Raw genomic sequence first — 22,710 nt, forward strand, 5'->3', positions numbered from 1 at the left:
CACAATCTATAAGTGACTTGGATGAAGGAACTCAACACATTTTAGCCAAAGTTGCTGTGGATGCCAAGTTAAGTAGGAAAGCAAATCTGAAAAGAGATGCTCAATGATTGATGTAGGTGGAATGAGTTTCAGTTCATGGGCACTGACACCAGAACTTGGATAGTAGGGAAGTTGTTCTGATGGGATGGGCTTCAGCTGAACTGATGGGACCAGTGTCCTGGTGAATTGAATTATTATGGTTGTCTAAAGAATTTTAAACTAATTGGGAGGGTGAGGGAAGAATGTAAGCTTACAAAACAAGACCATATGGCAGTATCACAGGACAGCGACTTGGATAATGAAACCCAGAGTGGAACAGCAAGAGACAGATTATACAAAAGAGAAAAACAGTAGATAGGGTCTAAACGGGGAAAAGCTGGCAAACAAAAGGGAAAATGAATGACTTTTTACTTCAGTGCTTCTGGCATCCAAAACAAAATAAATGAATAACGGCACAAATACAGTTTAATGGGTATGATCTTACACAGATACATGCTTACAAAGGAGACCAAAACAGAACTAAATATTCATGTAAATTTTAAAAAGTACAGGCAGGAGAAGAGGGTGGCAGGGTAGCACTTTGTTTTGTATGGGATGGAGCAAGTACAATAGCAAGAAATGACCTTGCATTGAACCACATAGAATCCATATGGGTGGAGGAGAGAAGGAAAAAAAACAAGGGCAAGACGACACTGGTAGTAGTCGTCCATGGGCCCAACCGTAGATAAAGAGGAGGACAGAGAATAAATCAAGAGATAAATAGGGTATTTAAAAATGGGAGTACATTAATCATGTGACTTTAATCTTCATGTAGATTGGAAGAGGCAGATCGGCAGAGGAAGCCTGAGGAGGAATCGAGTGTATTCAGAACAGTTTTCTAGAATAATACATTGTGAATCCAACCAGGGATCAGGCTATTTTGGATCTAGTGATGTGGAATGAGGCAGCTTTAATAAATGATGTCAGAGTAAAATACTCCCTAGAAAACAGTGACCTTAAACCGAATGTAAATTCTGCCATGTTAAGAGTGATAAACTTGGGTCAGAAACAACAGTGCTAAGCTCAAATAAGGGTAACTAGAAAGGAATGAGAGCAGAGCTGGCTGGAGTGGACTGGGAAAGAAAATTAACAGCAAAGGCGACTGAGGAGCAATGACAAAACATTTAGAAAAAAGCTCATGACTCAAAAAATCCCAGTGAGGAATAAGGGTTCTATGGAAGGAGATAAGCTAACCATGGTTAACCAGGGAAGTTAAGGATAGTATTGAACTGAAGAAAAACAAAATACAATCTGGTAAAGATTAGTGGTAAGCCAGGAGTTTGGAGGAAAAAATAAACAAAGATAACCAAAAAAGAGAAAATAAACTGTAGGTAAACTTGCAAGTAATATCAAGATGGACACCAAAGCTTCTTTAAATGTATCAAAAAAAGACAGGTAAGCCAGAGTGATCCTAGGCCCCGAACAGAAAGAGGCTGGGGTACAATGAAATGGCAAAGTGGTTCAACAAATACACAGCATTAGCCCTCACAGTAAAAGACTCCAATAGCATCCCAAAATTAGTAAATAATCAAGGGCAAAAAGGAAGAGAGGAAAAAAACGCAGTAACTACTAGAAAAAAAAAGTGTTACTGAAACAAATCGAGTTAAGGACCAATAAGTTCCCTGGGCCTGGTGGGATGTACCCTAGGATATTAAAAAGTAGCTGCTACAGAGGATACACTGATTTGATTTATTGTTGTCACATGTACCTAGGTGCAGTGAAAAGTTTTGTTTTGCAAACAGTACAGGCAGATCATAAAGATCGTAGGGTGATTGAATTCAGCAGGAATATAAAGTTATGGCTACAAAGGAGCAAAGTAGATAGTCAATTTCCAGGAATCCTTAGGTTCTGGAAAGGCCCCAGAAGATTGGAAAACTGCTAACATAACACCTTTTATTTACTAGAAGGAAAGGACTTAAGAAAAGGAATAGACTAGGTAGTTTAACTTCTATTTTAAAAATAAAAATAAGAACTGCGGATTCTGTAAATCAGGAACAAAAACAAAGTTGCTGTAAAACTCAGCAGGTCTGACAGCATCTGTAAAAGCAAAAAACAAAGTTAATGTTTCGGGTCCAGTGACCCTTCCTCAGAACCAGGGCTGCACTGAGGATATTACCAAGCACGGCGTGCGGCAACAAACCAGCTCAGCGAGCTAACCAACCTCAACACCCACAACCCGAGTTACAGATCTACTCCAAAACCTTGATTGGTTATTTTTGAAGTAGGGAGTGAAGAACACCGAGGGTGGCAGCTGTGGACATGATCTAAATGGGCTTCAATAAGACACTCCACAAGATTCCCCCATGGTAGACTGGTTAACAAGGTAAGATCACATGGAACACAGGGAGAAGTCACCATTTGGACACACAACTAGCCCAAAGGTAAAAGTCAGGCGGTGGTCATGGAAGGTTGCTTTTCAGACTGGAGACCTGTGACCTGCAGTGTGCCACAAGGATCGCTGCTGCAGCCACTGCTTCTTGCCATTTATATAAGTGATTTGGATGTGAACATTCGAGATATGGTCAGTTAGTTTGCAAATGACACTAAAATTGGAGGTGTAGTGGACAGCAAAGGGTGCCTCCAAAGTACAATGGGATCTTGATCAGACGGGGCAATGGGCTGAGGAGTAGCAGATGGAGTTTAATTTAGATAAATGAGGTGCTGCATTTTGCAAAGGCAAATCAGGGCAGGACTTATACACTAAATTGTAAGATCCTGGGCAGTTCTGCTGAAGAAAGAGACCTTGGAGATGCAGGCTTGTAGTTCCTTGAAAGTGGAGTCTCAGGTAGACAGGCAGCATTTGGTAAACTTGTTTTTATTGGTCAGTGCACGGAGGTATAGGAGTTGGGAAGTCATTTTTACGGCTGTACAGGACATTGGTTAGGCCACTTTTGGAATACTGCGTGCAATTCCAGTCTCCCTGCTATAGGAAGGATGTTGTGAAACTTGAAAGAATTCAGGAAAAATTGACAAAAATGTTGCCGGGGTTGGAGGGTTTAAGTTATAGGGAGAGGCTCAATAGGCTGGGCTATTTTCCCTGGAGCGTCAGAGGCTGAGGGGTGACTGTTAGAGATTTAAAATCACAAGGGTCATGAATAGGATAAGTAGACAAGGTCTTTTCCACAGGGTGGGGAGTCCAAAACCAGACAGCATAGGTTTAAGGTGAAAAACATAAAAGAGGCCTGAGGGGCAACTTTCATACAGAGGATGGTGTATGTATGGAATGAGCTGCTAAAGGAAGGAGGGGAGGCTGGTACAATTACAACATTTAAAAGACATTTGGATGGGTATATGAACAGGAAGGGTTTAGAGGGATATGGGCCAAATGGGGCTAGATTAATTTAAGATAGCTGGTCAGCAAGGACGAGTTGGACCAAAGGGTATGTTTCTATGCTACACAACTCTATATGAACTGAGGACAGCATGGCTTTGTTAAGGGGTAATTGCATATTTCCAACAAGCATGAGAATTCTTTGAGCTAACAAGCAGGTTAAGTAAAGCGGAAGCAATCGTTGTAATATATTTGGATTCTCAGAAGGCATTTAAGAAGGTATCACACATTAGGCTACTTGATAATACATGACCCGAGGGAACATTAGTACGGAAAGAAGATTAGCCAACTAATAGAAGATTTTAGAATACAGCTCCTCCCACCCACCTTCCTGCAAAAAGAAAAAACCATTCCCTATTCCCAATTCTTTCGCCTCCGCCGCATCTGCTCCTAGGGGGAAGCTTTCCACTCCCAAACAACTCAGATGTCCTAGTTTTTCCCAAAGGACCGCAACTCTTTCTCTCCTCTCCACCACCACATTCCCCTCTGCACCCCTCCCAACCACCCAACCCTGTGGTCGAGAACATCCTCAACAGTGTCTCCCGCATTTCCTACGACTCATCCCTCACACCCCCTCCCCACAATAACAACCAAAACAGAATCCCCCTCGCCCTCACATACCACCCCACCAACCTCCGGATCCAACGCATCATCCTCCGACACTTCCACCATCTGCAATCCAACCCCACCACCAAAGATGTTTTTTTCCTCCCCACCCTTGTCTGCTTTCCGAAGGGACCACTGTCTTTGTGACTCCCTTGTCCGCTCCACACTCCCCTCCAGGCCCACCACTTTTCCCTCCTACCGCAGGAGGTGCTACACCTGCCCCATGCCTGCCCCTACACCTACCCCCTCACCCCCATCCCAGGCCCCAAGAAGGCCTACCACACAAACAGATGTTCACCTGCACATGTGCTAATGTGGTATACTGTATCCGCCGTAGCCCCCTCTACAGCGGGGAAACCAAGCAGAGGCTTTGCAGAATACCTATGCTTGGTTCATACTGAACAATTGCACCTCCCAGTTGCGAATCATTTCAACTCCCCCTCCCATTCCTCGGACGACATGTCCATCCTGGGCCTCCTGCAGTGCCACAATGATGCTACTTGAAGGTTGCAGGAACAGCAACTTATATTCCGCTTGGAACCCTGCGGCCCAATGGGATCAATGTGGACTTCACAAGCTTCAAAACCTCCCCTCCCCCCAACCAAATCCCAAAACCAGCCCAGCTCATCCCCGCCTCCCTAACCTGTCTGTCCTCCCACCCATCCCCCCCACCACCTCAAGCCGCACTGCCATCTCCTACCTACTCGCCTCATCCCGCCTCCTTGACCTATCCCCTCCCTTCCTCCCCACCTACACTCACCTTTACTGGCTCCACCCTCACCTCTTTGACCTGTCTGAACCTCTCCACCTATCTTCTCCTTTATCCATCTTCTATCCACCTCCCCCTCTCCCTATTTCAGAATCCCCTTCCCCTTCCCTACTTCTGAAGAAGGGTCTAGGCCCAAAACATCAGCTTTCCTGCTCGGCCTGCTGTGTTCATCCAGCTCTACATCTTGTTATCTATAATACAAGATAGAGTTGAGATAAGGGGATACTTTCAAGAAAGCAACCTGAAACCAATATAGTGCGAAAGGAATCACTGCTAGGGCTACAATCACTTCACTGTATGATAATGACTTGAAATGAGGAAAGTGAACGTACTATGGCCAAGACTGTAGGTGTCAAAAATTGGTCGGAAGGCACTAGCAAGGATGATCAAAAAAGAAAGTCTGCAGAGAGATATGGATAAGGTTGAGTGAGTGAGCAAAAACAACTTGCCAGATGGAATATAATGTTGGATAATGTGAAGTTATACATTTTGATAGTAAAAATATAGAGGAGCTTATTATTAAATGGAGAAAGACTGCAGAAAGTTATAGAACAGAAAGATTTGGGAGTCTTCATCCATGACAGACAAAAAGCTAGCATCCAAAGGAAGGCAAATGGTCTTTGAAATAAAGGAAACAATATAAAAATAGGAAGGTTTTGCTGAAACTATGCAAGGCACTCGTCAGAACTGAGCTAGGGGACTTTGAACAGTTTTGGGTCCTTTATCAAAGGAAATATACATTGGCACTGGAGGTGGTCCAGGCAAGGTTCTCTAGGCTGATCCTGGGCCTGGAGGGATTGTCTTGAGAAGAGGCTGAGTATGTTGGACCTCTACTTACTGGATAAAAACCAAAAAAGAACTGTGGATGCTGTAAATCAGGGACAAAAACAGAAGCTGCTGGAAAAGCTCAGCAGGTCTGGCAGCATCTGTGAAGAAAAAAAATCAGTTAAATGTTTGAGTCTGGTGACCCTTCCTCAGAGCTGATGGCGGCTGAGAATATGTCAGTTTATATGTAGGAACTAGGGAGGAGGATGGGGTAGGAGTAAATGATAGGATAGAGACTAAAGAGAGAACAGACAAAAGAGTTGGTAGCAATCAGGCTGGGTGGGTGATTAGTTGTTAATGGGGAGTGTTAGTGAATAACAACAGAGGGTATGTAAAGGCTATCTGTGATAAAGCCTGGCGTGTGGGATTGGGGGCTTGGGCTTGGACTTGGAGAGTTTAGGTTGAGTCCAGAGGGCTGCAGGGTCCCAAAGCGGAAAATGAGGTGTTGTTCTTCCAGTCTGTGTTGAGCTTCGCTAGAATACTGCAGCAAGTCAGAGACAGAGATGTTGGCCAGGGAGCAAGGTGGTGCGTTAAAGTGCAGGCAACAGGCAGCTCAGGGTCTTTTTTGCGAGCAGAATGCAGATGTTCTGCAATACGGTCACCCAGTCTACGCTTCATTTCCCCAGTGTAGAGGAGACCACATTGTGAGCAGCGAATGTAGTAGACTAGATACTGGGAAGTGCTGCTTCGCCTGGAAGATGCGTTTGGGCCCTTGGATACTGGGGAGGGAGGAGGTAAATGGGCAGGTGTTGGGCCTTTGCTGGTTACAGGGGAACACTGTGGGGACGTTGGGGGTGAAGGAAGTGTGGACCAGGGTGCCCTGGAGGAAGCGGTCCCTGCAGAAGCCGGACAAGGGAGGGCAGGGGAATGTGTCTGGTGGTGGCATCTTGCTGGAGGTGGTGGAAATGATGTCTGATGATCTTCTGGATGTGAATACTGGTGGAATGGGAGGTATGGACAAGGGAAACGCAATCGCTGTTGCAGGAGGGAAGAGTGAAGAGGGCAGAAGTTGGACCCAGTGAGGGCCCTGTTGACAACAGAGCTGGGGAATCCTCAGTTGAGGAAGAAGGTGAACGTTTTAGAGGCTTCCTTGTCAAAGTTGGCCCCATCTGAACATATGCGACGGAGACGGAGGAACTGAGAGAATGGGACAGAGTCTTTGCAGTTTGCAGGATGTGACGATGTATAGTCCAGGTAACTGTGGGAGTCAGTGGGTTTGTAATGGATATTAGTGGCCAGTCTATCCCCAGAAATGAAAACAGAAACGTCAAGGAAAGGAAATGAGGAGTCAGATCCACCAGGTGAAAGTGAAGGCAGGGTGGAAATTGGAGGGAAAATTGATGAAGTTTTCCGATTCCAGAGGAGAGGGTAGCAGCACCGATGATAACATTAATGTATCAGAGAAAGTTGAGAGTAGGGGTCAGACTAGGACTGGAACAAGGAACGTTCCACATGCCCCACGAAGAGACAAGCATAACTGCAGCCTATGCGGATACCCATGGCCACCCCTTTGACCTGAAGAGTATGACAGGAGTTAAAAGAGAAGTTGTTGAGGGCGAGGACAAGCTCAGCCAAGTGGAGGAGGATCGTTGTGGGTGAGGATCGTCCAGATCTTTGCTCTAGGAAGCAGCAGAGAGCCCAAGATCCTGCTGGTGGGGAATGGATGTGTAAAAGGATTACACGTCCATAGTAAAGTGGTGGTGGCTGGAACCTGCAAACTGGAAGATTTAAAATCGGCATAAGGCTTCAGAGGAATCATGGATGTCTGTGGGCAAGGACTGGTCCAGTGGAGAGAAGACTGAGTCAAGGTAGGAAGAGATGAGCACGTCAAAGGTGAAGCAACACTTCACCTGTACTTCCCAGAATCTAGTCTACTGCCTTCGCTGCTCACAATGTGTTCTCCTCTACATTGGGGAAAATGAAGTGTAAACTAGGTGACCGTGTTGTGGAACATCTATGCTCCGGTCGTAAAACAAGACCCTGAACTACCAGTTGCCAGTCACCTTAACACACCACCCTGCTCCCTGGCCAACATCTGTCTCTGGCTTGCTGCAGTGTTCCAGCGAAGCTCACTGCAAGCTGGAAGAACAGCACCTCATTTTCCTCTTGGGGACACTTCAGCCCTCCAGACTCCATGTAGAGTTCAATAATTTTAGGGCCTAAACTCTCCCATCTCCCAGGCCCCCTACACCACATACCAGGCCTTGTTGCCACACAGCCTGCCATTACACACCCCCTGTTGTTAGTCACTAACAGTCCCATTAACAACTATTCACCCTTCCAGCCTGATTGTTAGCAACTCCTTTGTGAATCCAACTGTTCTCTTTAATCTCTATCCTATTGTTTACTCCCTATCCCCTCCCCTCCCTATTTTCTGCACATAAAACTGACATTTTCCCATCCACCATCAGTTCCGAGGAAGGGTCACCAGACCTAAAACATTGACTTTTCCTTCACAGATGCTGCCATACTGGCTGAGCTTTTCCAGCAACTTTTTTTTTGTTCCTGTACTTACTGGAGTTAAGGCAAATGAGAAGAGACCTCATTGAAACATATAGGTTTCTTAGGGGAGTTGACAGGGTAGATGTAAAAGGTGGTTTCCCCATTCTGGGAGATCTAGGACAAGAGGGCATCAGGACCACAGCGCAACACATTTACGACAGATGGGGAGGAATTTCTTCTCTCAGTAGTGAATCTGCAGAATTCTTTATCACTGAGGATTGTCTCATATATTCAAAGCTGAGGTAGACAGATTTTTAATCAGCAAAGGAATCAAGAGGATAGGAAGAGGCAGGAGAGTGGAGTGGAGGATTATCAGATCGGCCATGGTCTCACTGAAAGGCAGAGCTGCCTCAATGGGTTGAATGGCCTACTTTTGTTCCTATAGCTATGCTCTAATGGACTGTTGGTCTTTGCTGCAATGAAGATGAAATAGTACAGAATTCTCTCTATAACTATACAGGACATTGGTAAGAATGTATCTGAAGTACTGCTTTTTCACCTACTTACTTTAGGGGAGATCCACTTGCATTATAGTTTACAGAAGTTTCACATGGCTGATTCCTGGGATTAAGGAGTTAACTTTTGAGGATAGTGGAATTTAAACGAATGAGAGCAGAGCTTATTAAAACGATTCTGAGGTTGCCCAACAGGGTGGAGGCTAAAAGCATATTACTCCCCATGGTCAATAGCAGAACTGGGTCACAGTCGAAATAAAGGATCGCCTCTTTAAGGTGAGGAGGAAGAATTTCTTCCTCAGTGCATCATTAGTTTTGGAATGCTCTTTTCCAGCCAACAGTAGAAGTTGGACCATTAAATATATTCAAAGCTAAGTTACACAGACTTTTAATTTACAAGGGAGTCAAGGATTACATGATACAGGCAGGAAAGTGGAATTAAGACCATAATCAAATCAGCTATGATCTAGTTGAATGGCAGAGCAGACTTAAAGGCCAAATGAGTTATTCTTGCTCTTAACTGTGATGTTATGTTAATTTTCTCTGCAGGCAGACGAGCCCAGATTCTTCAGTTGTAAAAGGTTTGTAGGGATGAGGAATTTCATTCTTGTGAAAAACTTTTCTGCACCCTGCCTAATGTCTTCAAGTTCCTCCTCAACTGTGGCCAGAACTAGACCCAATAAGTCCCGTTTCGGCTAGACCAGTGTGCTACAAACTTCCTTTTGTATCCTGTGGCCCACTTATAAAGCCCAGAATCCCATTTGCCTTCTCAACCTGCACAACAAACTTCAAGGAGCCATGCAGTTGTAACCCCAAGTCACTCTGCCCCTTTCAGAATTGCACTCTATTTTACATAATCTCTCCTCAATTCTCTGACCATTCTACCAATCTGTCAGTGCCCTTTTGAAGTTAGAAAGATTCTTCCTCTCAGTTCACAATACTTCCAAGTTTTGCAATCTGTTTTAAATTGTACCCCATACACTTGAATCTGGATTACAGAATCACAGAATCCCTACAGTGGAAAGAGGCCATTTGGCCCATCAAGTCTGCACTGTTCCATGAAGAGCACCCCAGCCAGACCCAAACACTAACCCTATCCCCATATCCCATTAAGAATTAAGAAAGTAATCATCCTGATACCAAAACGAGGAATCTCACTGTGAAAAACCTCCAATTTCTATTAGGAGGTACTTTTAATCAAATGCCCCTTGAGTTTTACATCAACTCTTTCTTCAGAAAGACTTAAGGTCACTAAACCTGACTTGTCCTCAACAAATTTGCACTAACATTCATTAATTAATATATATTACAGTGATAAGTAAGAACTGTAGGAAAAGAGAGCACCAACCATGGACGTCTATCGAAAAAAAAACAAAAAGCAAAGTGTACTGGCAAACTAGTAGACTGGGAAATCTTTAAAGGTCAACAGAAATCCAGAGAAGTTAAAGAAAAGTAAGATATATTCTGAGCTAGTTTACTCTCGATCTAAAAACAGGCAACAAAAGTTGCTATAAATATGTAAATCGTAAAAGAGTGGCGAAGGTAAACATTGGTCCTTTAGAGGATGAGAAGGCCAGTTTAATAACTGGGAATGAGGAAATAGCCAAGATATTAAACAGTTATTCTGTGTCCGTCTTATGCAAGACATAAATAACATGCCGAAAACTGATGGCAAGAAGGTTATAGCAGGTGAGGATCTAGAAACTATCATCATTATCACTAAGGAGGCAGTGCTGGGCAAGCTAATGGGGCTAAAGGTAGACAAGTCTCCTGGTCCTGATGAAATGCATCCCAGGGTACTAAAAGAGATGATGGGGGAAATAGCAAATGCACTAGTAATTATTTACCAAAATTCACTGGACTCTGGAGTGGTTCCCACAAATTGGAAATCAGACAATGTGACACAACTGTTTAAAAAAGGAAGAAGACAAAAAGCAGGTAACTATAAACCAGTTAGCTTAACTTCGGTAGTGGGGAAAATGCTTGAATCTATCATTAAGGAAGAAATAGCAAGACGTCTGGATATAAATTGTCCCATTGGGAACACCCAGCATGAAGGGTAGGTCATGTTTAAATAATTTGGTGGAATTCTTTGAGGACATTACTTGCATGGTGGACAATGGGGAACCTGTGGATGTGGTGTATCTGGATTTCCAGAAGGCATTTGACAAGGTGTCACACCAAAGGCTGCTACATGAGATAAGGTTGCACGGTATTATAGGTAATGTATTGGCATGGATAGAGGATTGGTTGACCAGTAGAAAGCAAAGAGTAGGGGTAAATGGGTGTTTTTCTGGCTGGCGGTCTGTGGCTAGTGGTGTGCCTCAGTGATCAGTATTGGGACCTCAATTGTTTACAATTTACATAGATGATTTGGAGTTGGGGACTAAGTGTGGTGTGTCAAAATTTGCAGATGACACTAAGATGAGTAGTAGAGCAAAGTGTGCAGAAGACACTGAAAGTCTGCAGAGGGACATAGATAGTTCTAAGTGAATGAGCAAAGGTCTGGCAGATGGAGTACAATGTGGATAAGTGTGAGGTCATCCATTTTGGTAGGCATAACAGCAAAATGGACTATGTTTTAAACGGTGAAAAATTGTAGCACGCTGCTGTGCAGAGGGACTTGGGTGTCCTTGTGCATGAATCGCTAAAAGTAGGATTGCAAGTGCAGCAGGTAATTAAAAAGTCAAATGGAATTTTGTCTGTCATTGCTAGGGGGATGGAGTTTAACAACCGGGAGGCTATGCTGCAGTTGGTGAGGCCACACCTGGAGTACTGTGTGCAGTTTTGGTCTCCTTACTTGAGAAGAGATATACTAGCACTGGAGGGGTTACAGAGGAGATTCACTGGGTTGATTCCAGAGTTCAGAGGGTTGGATTATGAGGAGAGGCTGAGTAAACTGGGATTATACTCATTGGAATTCAGAAGAATGAGGGGAGATCTTATAGAAACATATAAGATTGTGAAAGGAATAGATGAGGTGGAAGCAGTTGTTTCCACTAGCAGGTGAAACTAGGACTAGCTTCAAAATAAAGGGAAGCAGATGTAGGACTGAAGTCAGGAGGAACTTCTTCACCCAAAGGGTTGTGAATCTGTGGAATTCCCTGCCCAGTGAAGCAGTTGAAGCTACCTCGCTAAACGTTTTTAAGGTAAGGCTAGATAAATTTTTGAACAGTAAAGGGATTAAGGGTTATGGTTAGTGGGCAGGTAGGTGGAGCTGAGTCTCAAAAAGATCAGCCATGATCTTATTCAGTGGCGGGGCAGGCTTGAGGGGCCAGATGGCCTACTCTTGCTCCTAGTTCTTATGTCCTTATGTAATTAACCCCATATTTGCCAAAGTGGTTGTATTATAATTTCCAAGCTGCGTCACCACAGAAATTAAATGGACTGGCCTGTAGTTGCTGGGCTTTTCCTTAATTTTAAAGATAGGTTTTACATTTGTTAAGTCTCCAGTCCTCTCACACCACCCTGAGTCTGCAGATTAGAAATCCTCTTTGTTAAAGTGTTACAATAAATAGTTATTTTCTGTTACTGATGAAATCTGGAATGAATTTCTTCTGAGTGGTAGTCAGGAAAACTGGTCAATGCAATGGTCTAGTGATAATGGGAACTGCAGATGCTGGAGAATCCAAGATAACAAAGTGTGAAGCTGGATGAACACAGCAGGCCAAGCAGCATCTCAGGAGCCCAAAAGCTGACGTTTGAGATGCTGCTTGACCTGCTGTGTTCATCCAGCTTCACACTTTGTTACCTACAATGCAATGGTCTAATTGGGACTTTATACATTTAGTGATAGCTTGTTGAAAAATGGACCATGATTATTTGTGCAATCCTCCCAGTTAAACTGTGATACCTTCATTACTTCCCTCAATATCCTTGAACGTATCTAATTAGATCTGTTCTCAATCCGTTGAAATTGGCCCTTCTCCAATGACCTAGCTTGACTCCTGATTATTCCTTCTCCTTTTCCATAAATCAACCTAAAAACTATGATAGTATGATATTTTGCCTCTTAAGTATTCACCTACTTGAACTACCTCATTTCCCAGAATCAGATTCAGCACTTTCTCCTGTTTTATTGGACCAGAAATAGATTAATATAGAAAATTATGCTGAACACTTCTGGTGTTTCCCCATTTTCATTCACTCACCTTCTCCACAAGACCTGCATGACTTACAATCATCATCTCCATTGAAATCAGCATGAAAGGTTTTGTCAGTACACGGATAGCATTCCGTGCCACTACTCTGTGTGCAATGTCCCCTTACTCGGTGACCTAAGAAAGACAAATAAGAGAACAAACTATTAAGCTCCAACAAAAGGAATGTTCTACAAAAGAAACTCTCAAAGTGTTGCATATCTGTAGGATTGACAGCAAAGGGCATCAGGTAGAAAGTATAAGTGGCCCTAACTGTAAGAATTCTTTTTAAAAGCTTTGCTTGGAATTGTATTGTATTTTAACTGACTGGTTTACTGGACACTGAGAAAGGAGTGGCCAAATTCTGGCAGACAGGATTAAAGAAAACCCCAAGTAACTTTAAGTACATTAAGAGCAAGAGGGTTACCAGGAAATAGTGGGGCCTATTTGGTACCAAAAGGCAATCTGTGCTTGGGCCTGGAGGATAGTCTTAAATGACTATTTCTCACTTAAAATCAAGGCGAAAGACATTGTAGTCAGTGAATGTCTAGAACATGTTAAGAATAATATTATTTCAGAGATAGGAGGATCTGCAGATGCAGGAGAATGCAGAGCTGCACGAACACAGTAGGCCAAGCAGCTTCAGAGGAGCAGGAAGGCCGATGTCTCGGGCCTAGAGGCCCATAGCGTCAGCTGTCCTGCTCCTCTGATGCCGCGTGGCCTGCTGTGATCATCCAGCTCTGCACCTTTGTTATCTAAAAATAATATTATGTTTTAACAGGCATAAAGATGCACAAACCCCCAGGGCTTGAGAGATGTATCCCAGGCTGCTATGGGAGGCAAGGGAAGGGGATTACTGCAGATGTTTAATATTTCATTGGCTACAGGTGAAGTGCTAGATGACTCAACAACAGCTAATATGTTTCCTTTGTCCAAGGGCAGCAGGGATAGGCCAGGTAATTTTGTATGAAACCGCCCCTTTAACTTGTCTGTCTCCTCTCCACCCATCTTCTCCTCTATCCATCTTAATCTGCCTCCCCCTCTCTCCCTATTTATTTCAGAACCCTCTACCCCCTACCCCATTTCTGATGAAGGGTCTCTAGGCCCGAAATGTCAGCTTTTGTGCTCCTAAGATGCTGCTTGGCCTGCTGTTTTCATCCAGCTCTACACTTTGTTATCATAGCCCAGGTAATTACAGACCAGTTAGTCTGAGGTCAGTAAAAAGTTCTGAAGGACAGGATTAGTGAACACTTGAAAAGACAGGGATTGATCAGTGAGTCAGCATAGATTTGTTAAAAGGAGATCCTGACTGACTAACTTAATAGGGTCTTTATAAAAAAGTGACTGTATATATTGATGATGGTCATGCAGTTAATGTGGTTCACGTGGCCTCCCATGAGATCCCACATGGAAGGTACATCCAGTAGACAAGAGCTCATGGGATCCGAGGCAAGTTGGCAAACTGGATCCAAAATTAGCTTGCAAAAAGGAGGCAAAGGGTGATGGTGAGGGTTGTTTTTATGAATGGAAACCTGTGCCACAAGAACTGGTTTTGGGGCCCTTGCAACTGGTTATTTACATTCAAGTTGTTAATGTATGTGATAAGTATAATTAGTAAGTTTATTGATGGGGGTGGAAAAAAAATTGGTGGCATTATTAATAGTGAGAAGGATGGTCTCAGGTTACATTCAGATATCAGTTAGTAAATGGGCAGAACAATGGCTGGTGGAATTTAATCCCAATAAGTAAGGGGTGGTGCATTTTGGAAGGTTAATAATGGAGGGATATACACAATGACTGCTAGGTCCCTAGGGAGTACTGAGGAACAAAGACTTTGGCATACAAATCCATAGATTCCCCAAGCTGTCAGCACAGGTGGTGAGGGTGGTGAAGACCGCATACAGGATACTTGTCTTCATTAGCTGCAGCGCAGATTATAGGAACAAGAAAGTCTTGTTGCAACTTTGGTTAGACCATAGATGGAATACTGTGTGCAATTCTGATCACTACAGTATCAAAAGAACATGATTGCACTGGATGGGTTGCAGAGAAGCTTCTTCAGGATGTTGCCTGGGATGATCAGTCTTAGTTATGATGAGACACCGGGAACGCTAGGTTTGTTTTTCTTGCAGCTTAGAGGGCCAAGGAGGAATCTGATTGAGGCACAGGCCCAGGTTGATCATGAGAATCTCTTTTCTCCCCATGGTAGACATACCTAAAACCAGAGGGCATATATTTAAGGTGAGGAGAAAGTTTAGAGGAACCAAAGGATTTTTTGTTTTTTAAAAAAAGCACCTAGAGGATAGTCGAAATATGGAACACTCTGCCTTAGGGAGTGGTGGAGGCAGGTACTCTCAACATTTAAGCACTTAAAACGCTAGGCATAGTCAGCCATGACCAAGTGCAGGTAAACAGGATTAGGGTAGCTTGGGGTGAGCCGAAGGGCCTGTTTCTATGCTGTATGACTATGAACAATTAGGTGGCTTTCATCATTTAATCACAGGATGTGGGCATCACTGACTGGGCAAGCATTTATTGTTGCTCCCTAGTTGCTCTTGAAGGTGGTGGTGTCTTTTTAAACTGACAGTTACATCCACAGCACTGTTAAGGAAGGAATTCCAGGATTTTAAGCCAGCAATACTTAAGGAACAGCGATTATATTTTCAAGTCAGGACGGATGAGTGGCTTGGAGGGGAGCTTGTCAGTGGTTGTATTCCCATGTATCATATACAATTGTACTTTCGTGGGTCTGGAAAGTACTACCCAAAGATTCTTTGAATTTCTTGATGCACAGTAGCAGCAATGAGTGTCAGTGGAAGAGGGTGTGGATTTTGAAGGAGAGTTGCAAATCAAGTGTACCGATTTAACCTGAATTGTGTTGAATCCTTGAATTGGAACTGCACTCCTCTGGGTAAGTGGAGAGTATTCCATTATTCTCCTCACCTGTGCCTGTTAGATGGTGGGCAGGCTTTGCAGAGACAGGAAGCAAGTTACTGTTGTCACAATCAGCTCTTGCAGCCACAATATTTACATGGCCAGTCCAGTTCGGTTTCCAGTTGGTGATCCCCAGGATGTTGACGGTGGGGGAAGTCAGCAATTTTAATGCCATTCTCTAATCGAACAGTAAGTGTTACTTGTCTGACACTTGTGTGGTGTGAATGTTACTTGCTATTTAATCAAGTAAGCCTGGATATCACCCAGATTTTTGCTGTAGATGGGTATGGACTATTTCACTATCAGGGGTTGTGAATGGTGCCAAATAGTGCCATATGTTGGTAAGAAATTAAAGAATGTTGCCCAGCAGAAGCAGAAACTGTGCCAGGTGATTATTGATAAGTTGATTTAGTGGGCAAAAAAATCTGGCAGGCAGGACATTGGTGGGGGTGGGGGTGGAAAATGTAAATTTGTCCACTTTAGCAGGAAGGAAGCAGGCAGCACAGTGGCTCAGTTGTTAGCACTACTGCCTCACAGCGCCAGGGACATGGGTTCAATCCCACCCTAGGGTGACTGTGGAGTTTGCACATTCTCAGTGTCTGCATGGGTTTCCTCCCACAGTCCAAGACAGTAGTATGGCTAGGATGGATTGGCCATGCTAAATTGTCCATAGTGTTCAGCGATGCGTAGGTTAGGTGGGATGCTTTGAGGTTGTGTGGACTTGTTAGGCCAAAGGGCCTTATTCCACACTGTAGGGATTCTATGATCTATGAAAGGCAGTATACTTAAATAGAGAGGGATTGTAGAACTGAGGTTATAGGGACGTGAATCTCAAAGCTGGTTTGCAGGTATAGTAATAATGAGGAAGGCAAGTGAAACGTTAGTGTTTACTGGAAGGGGAATAGAATATAAAAGCAGGGAAGCTTTACTGCAACTGTCCAGACCACACCTTGAGTACAGTTTTGAGAAGTTTATTTGAAGGATAAAAATGTGCTCAAAACTAATTGGAAAAGGTTTACTCAATTCACTCCTGAGATGAAAGACTTAATCTGAGGGAAGATTGAATAGATTGGGGACGGTATCCATTGGAATTTAGAAGAACGAGGGATGATCTTATTGAAATATATAATCTTAAGGGAACTTGGCAGAGTGGATTCTGAGAAAGGATGTTTCCCTTTTGTAGAAAAGAATAGGGGACAAAATTTAAGAACATGAGGTCTCACTTTTCAGACCAATGCTATTTTTGCTCAGATGGTCATCGATCAATGGAATTCTCTTCCCCCAGAACACAGGTTGGATGACTGAATTCAATCAAGTCTGAATTAGACAGATTTTTGACAGACAAGGAAGTTAAGACAGTCATTGAAATGGGCAAGAGACCAAGTGGCCCAACTAGGGCTCCTAAGTCTTCTGATCTCATTTTCAGTCATCAGTGAACATCCCCACTCTGACTTTATGATGGCAAGAAGCTCATTGAAGAAGCAGCTGAAGACTGTTGGGCCCAGGATACTGTCCTGAGGAACTCCTGCAGTGATGTCCTGGAGCTGGAAGCATTCTTTGTTAGGTATGACTCCAACCAATGCAAGGTCTTGCCCAAGATTCCCACCGATTCCATTTTTACTAGGGCTCCTTGATGCCCCACACACAATGCAGCCTTGATGTCGAAAGCATCACTGACACTTCAGCTTTGAGAGTTCAGCTATTTGTCCTTGCTTGAACCAAGAATGTAGTCAGGTCAGCAGCTGAGTGGCTCTGGCAGAACCCAAACTGTGAGCAGGTGCCACTTGATAGCATTGTCAACAACCCCTTCCATCACATCACTAATGACTAAGTAGACTGATGGGGTGGTAATTGGCTGTATATTTGATACAGCATTGTCCTGCCATAGGAAGCAAGTTGTGAAACTTGAGAGGGTTTGGAAAAGATTACAAGGAGGTTGCTGGGGTTGGAGGGTTTGTGATATAGGGCAAGGTTGAGCAGGCTGCTGCTATTTTCCCTGGCGCATTGGAGGCTGAGGGGGTGACCTTATAGATGGTAATAAAATCATGAGCAACATGGGTAGGGTAAATAGCCAAGGTCTTTTCCCCAAGGTGGGGGAGCCCAAAACTAGAGGGGCATAGGTTTAAGGTGAGGGGAGAAAGATTTTTAAAACGAGGGACCCAAGGGAAAATTTTTCCTTGAAAGGAAAAAGGGTGGTGTGTACGCAGCATGGAAACAGACCCTTCCGTTCAACTCATCCATGCCAACCAGATATCTTAAGTCTCGTCCCATTTGCCAGTATTTGGCCCATATCCTCTTCAACCCTTCCTATTCATATATCCATCCAGATGCCTTTTAAATGTTGTAATTGTACCAGCCTCCACCACTTCCTCTGGCAGCTCATTCCTTGCACACACCACCCTCTGAAAGAAGTAGTCCCTTTTAAGACCTTTCCCCTCTTACCTTAAAACATAAGCCCTCTAGTTTTGGACTCCTCTTTGTCTCCTCCACCCCACCCCACCCCCCCCCCTCCACCACGGAGGAAAATGGCCTTGTCTATTTACCCTATTCATGCCCCTCATGATTTTATTAACCTCTAAAGGTCAGCCCTCAGTCTCTGACACTCCATGGAAAATAGTCCTGGTCTATTCATCCTCCAGAAAAGTAATATCTTTTCTGAACCCTTCCAAGTTTCACAACATCCTTCCTATAGCAGGGAACCAGAATTGCATGCAGTATTCCAGAAGTGGTCTAACCAATGTCCCGTACAGCTGTAACATGACCTCCCAACTCAAAGCAAAGCACTGACCAATAAAGGCAAGCATGCCAAACACCACTTTCACTGGCCTAGCTATCTGCAACTCCACTTTCGAGGAACTATGAATCTGCTCCCCAAGGTCTGTTCTGCAATGCTTCCCCAGGCCCTTAACATTAAGTGTACAAGTACTGCCCTGATTTACCTTTCCAAAATGCAGCATCTCACATTTATCTAAATTAAACTCCATCTGATAGTGCCAGACACCATGATGGAGGGTATCCTCATGAAGACTGGTCTTCATTTCCACAAGGACCGCACGGCAGTCTCTTACTGATACTGTCATGGATAGAAGCATCTGCAGTCAGCAGATTGGTGAGGAGGTCCAGCATGTTTTTCTCCTCTTGGAGAACACAAGTCTAGCGGCCATGTCTTTTAGGACGTGGCGAGGTTGGTCAGTTGCTGCCAAGCCAGTCTTGGTAGTGGACATTTAAATTCCACACCCAGAGAACATCTTACACTCTTGCCACCCTGTGCTTCCTCCAAATGAAGGGTCTGTTTCCATGCTGTGTACACACCACCCTTTTTCCTTCGACATGGAAGAACATGATTCATCAGCCGAGGGATGGTGGTATGTGGTAATCAGCAGGAGGTTTTAGGTTTCCTTGCCCATGTTTAACCTGAAGCCATGAGACTTCACAGGGTCTGCAGTCAGAGCAACTCTATACCACTGCACTACCCCCCTCTTCTGGATCAGTCCTGCTGGTGGGACAGGACATGTCCAGGGATGGCAATAATGGTGTCTCAGACATACTCATACTTACCGAATCATACCTTGCAGATAATGTCAGGTTGTTGCTGGACCAGTCCATGCAACAAGCTAATTATAGCACAGGCCCCCAGATGTTAGTATCGAGGGCTTTGCAGGTTGTTTCTGCAATTGCCATTTCCAGCTGGTCCACTTGGCTTTATTCTCAATTTTTCTGTAGTGATTTTGTACAGCTGACTGGCTTGTTGGGCCATTTCAGAGCCAACCACATTATTGACAGTCTGGAGGCCAGACCAGGTAAGGATAGAAGATTTTCCTCCCTGAAGAGCACTAATAAACTAGATGGAGTGTTAGGAGGATCCACTTGTTTCTTGACTATTATCAATGCTAGATACATTTAATTAAACTTAAATTTCCCATGTTCTGGGTAGGATTTGAACTTATCCCCAGGGCAACATATTACCAGTCTAGTGACATTATTACTGTACTATCTAGTGATTAGTGACTACTCTTCTGGGTGTTTAGGCAGGGCCTCTTTGGGATCAAGATGATGCAGATTCAGAATCATTCACGGTGAGCTGGAATGGCATTCCCAGGAGCACTGAATATCACAGTTGATTTCTATTACAGCAGCAAGCCACCCTGCTAGTGTTACCTGCCTCTCCGTGCACAAATGAAAACTTCATTAATAGTACTCAAAAACTAAGATTTCACCATTTTTGAGAAATTATATATAAATCACTCCTAAGAAAGGAACCAACAGCCATGACTGGGCTTCTGGTCTGTCAAATGACACCAAACTTAAGGAATTTCAAGGGCAAATGAGCAAATCAGCAAATCAATGGAAAACTTGCAAATCAAGTGGGAGGCCAAAAAAATGGACATTCAAGGCACAGGCATGTCAGATAGAGGCCCTGATAATCTCACATTAGCTGATATGGGCAGGAAAGGTCATCAGAATGCCCAACTTGAGACTTCCCAAACAGGTATCCTACTCAGAGCTGAGCCAGGAATCCATTCACACAAGAGCCAAAATGAAATAAAGCCTCCATATAATTCTCCTATTAATATTAGCACAAAAAAAGCAGATGCCTAATCATGACCAAATTGGCTCATCATTAAAAGGCCTTCCAATCAACAAGAGGAGCCACTGAGTGAGTCTGGTGAGACAGCCAGAAAGTGGCTCAAGCAGCTTTCTTTCAAAAGAACAAACCACCAGTACCACCTCCACCAGCAGCTTCCCTCACTGAGAGACTGTAAGGAATCATTATCACCTGCGAATGCAAAGCAAACATTCCCAGCCAATTCAACAGAAAATAATCCGACATAAGTGACTGCCTGCGATGATAAACAAATGCCATACAGAACTCAGAGAGGCCAATCTCACCCCATGAGACAGATTCAAGAACATAAACTTACCAGGCTTACACATTGGACAGCAGATGCCCTGATGTTCATACTCCTTTTCACCACACCGAATGTGATGGCTGGAGCACATTACATACCTTGCAACCTGTACAGGTTAATTAAAAACAACCGATGAACATTTCACCCTGATATTCATGCTAAAATTACAAGTGCAGCATGATCATATAGTGGGGTGACACTGCAGCCCAGGGTCACAAAGTGTTCAGTCATGGATGATCCCATGATATGCCACTCCCCACTCAATTATTCATAGCTATTACTATCCCACCAAGTCCAATCCCACTCTCCTCCTCACTCCCTACATTATGAGACAGGGAGCACAGATCGTAAATTATGCAGCTGACATTTATTTTCCAAGAACACAATATTCAATTATGATATAAGCATAGAATGTAGGAACAAGATTAGGCCAATCAACTCGAGTTTGCTCTGCCATTCATATAATTTTGGATGATCAGAGCTCAACACCCTAGTCCCACCCTCCTCCCCATATCCCTTTTGCCACAAAAGCTATATTTATCTCGTTGGAAACAATGTTTTGGCCTCTGCCACAGGCACACAACACTCTTGGGTGAAGAAATTTCTCATCAGTCCATGGAGGTTTGCCTCTTATCCCTAAGGTATGAATCCTGGTTGTGTGGTTTCCCACTATCAAGATCATCCTTCCTGTATCTGAACTAACCTGCCTAGTCCTGTTAACATTTTAAAAGTTTGTATGAGATTCCCCCCTCATTCTACTAAACTCCAGTGAATACAGTCCTAATTGACTCAATTGCTCCTCATACATCAGTCCTGGCAACCCAGGAATCAACTTGCAGTTGTGTTCTCACCAATGCCCTGTATAATTACAGCAAGGCATCTACGTTCCTGTACTCAAATCCTCTTGATATGAAGGCCAACATACAGTTTGCTTTCTTTACTGCCTGCTGCACCTGCATGCTTACTTTCAGTGACATCCTGCCATAGGGAGGATATTACTAAAAATTGGAGAGGGTTCAGAAAAGACTTATCAAGATGTTGCTGGGACTGGAGGGCTTGGGTTATAAAGAAGAGGCTGGATAGGCTGGGGCTTGTTTTTTTCAATAGAACATAGGAGATTGAGGGACAACAAGGTTTGAGGTTTATAAAATTATGAAGGGCATAGATAAAGTGAATAGCAAGGATCTTTTACCAGGATGGGGTGGGCGAGGGTTCAAGACGACAGGGCATATTTTTAAAGTGAGAAAAGAAAGTTTTGAAAAGGACATGAGGGGTAAGATTTTTTTTAAAAAGGGTGGTACATGTGTGGAATGAACTGCCAAAGGAAGTGGTAGATGCAGGTACAGTTACATTTAAAAGACAAACAGACAGATCCACAAATAGGAAAGGCTTGGCGGGATATGGGCCAAGCACAGGCAAGTATGACTCGTCTAATTTGGAAACATGGTTAGTGTGGACTAGTTGGACCAAAGGATCTGTTCCCATGATGTATGACGGTGACTGGTGCACAAGGACTCAGGTCTCGTTAAACATTTCCCCCACTCAGTTTGCAGCCATTTAAATAATAACTTGCCTTCCTATTTGTTACCAGTGGATAGTAACCGGAATGCAAAGTACTGGGCTAATGGTAAGATTCTTAGCAGTGTAGATGAGCAGAGAGATCTCAGTGTCCATGTACACAGATCCTTAAAAGTTGCCACCCAGGTTGACAGGGTTGTTAAGAAGGCATACAGTGTTTTAGCTTTTATTAATAGAGGGATCGAGTTCCGGAACCAAGAGGTTATGGTGAAGCTGTACAAAACTCTGGTGCAGCTGCACTTGGAGTATTGCGTACAGTTCTGGTCACCGCATTATAAGAAGGATGTGGAAGCTTTGGAAAGGGTGCAGAGGAGATTTACTAGGATGTTGCCTGGTATGGAGGGAAGGTCTTACGAGGAAAGGCTGAGGGACTTGAGGCTGTTTTCGTTAGAGAGAAGAAGGTTGAGAGGTGGCTTAATTGAGACATATAAAATAATCAGAGGGTTAGATAGGGTGGAAAGGGAGAGCCTTTTTCCTAGGATGGTGATGGCGAGCACGAGGGGGCATAGCTTTAAACTGAGGGGTGAAAGATATAGGACAGATGTCAGAGGTAGTTTCTTTACTCCGAGAGTAGTAAGGGAAT

General features: G+C 43.8%; 1 protein-coding gene across 3 annotated transcripts in view; it reads right to left on the minus strand.

Annotated features, from left to right (window-relative positions):
- The window catches only part of LOC125448316 (tumor necrosis factor receptor superfamily member 14-like), a 56,703-nt gene that overhangs the window by 30,378 nt on the left and 3,615 nt on the right, over window positions 1-22,710 (minus strand). For all 3 annotated transcript variants that reach the window (XM_048523558.2, XM_048523557.2, XM_059643358.1), the window contains exons 2-3: window positions 20,562-20,655; window positions 12,718-12,843 (exon numbers count right to left, since the gene is read on the minus strand). In XM_048523558.2, the coding sequence (XP_048379515.1) occupies window positions 12,718-12,843; window positions 20,562-20,655 (220 nt within the window). The remainder of the gene's footprint in view (window positions 1-12,717; window positions 12,844-20,561; window positions 20,656-22,710) is intronic.

This window comes from Stegostoma tigrinum, chromosome X (assembly GCF_030684315.1).
Source record: "Stegostoma tigrinum isolate sSteTig4 chromosome X, sSteTig4.hap1, whole genome shotgun sequence".
Classification (NCBI taxonomy): Eukaryota; Metazoa; Chordata; class Chondrichthyes; order Orectolobiformes; family Stegostomatidae; genus Stegostoma; species Stegostoma tigrinum.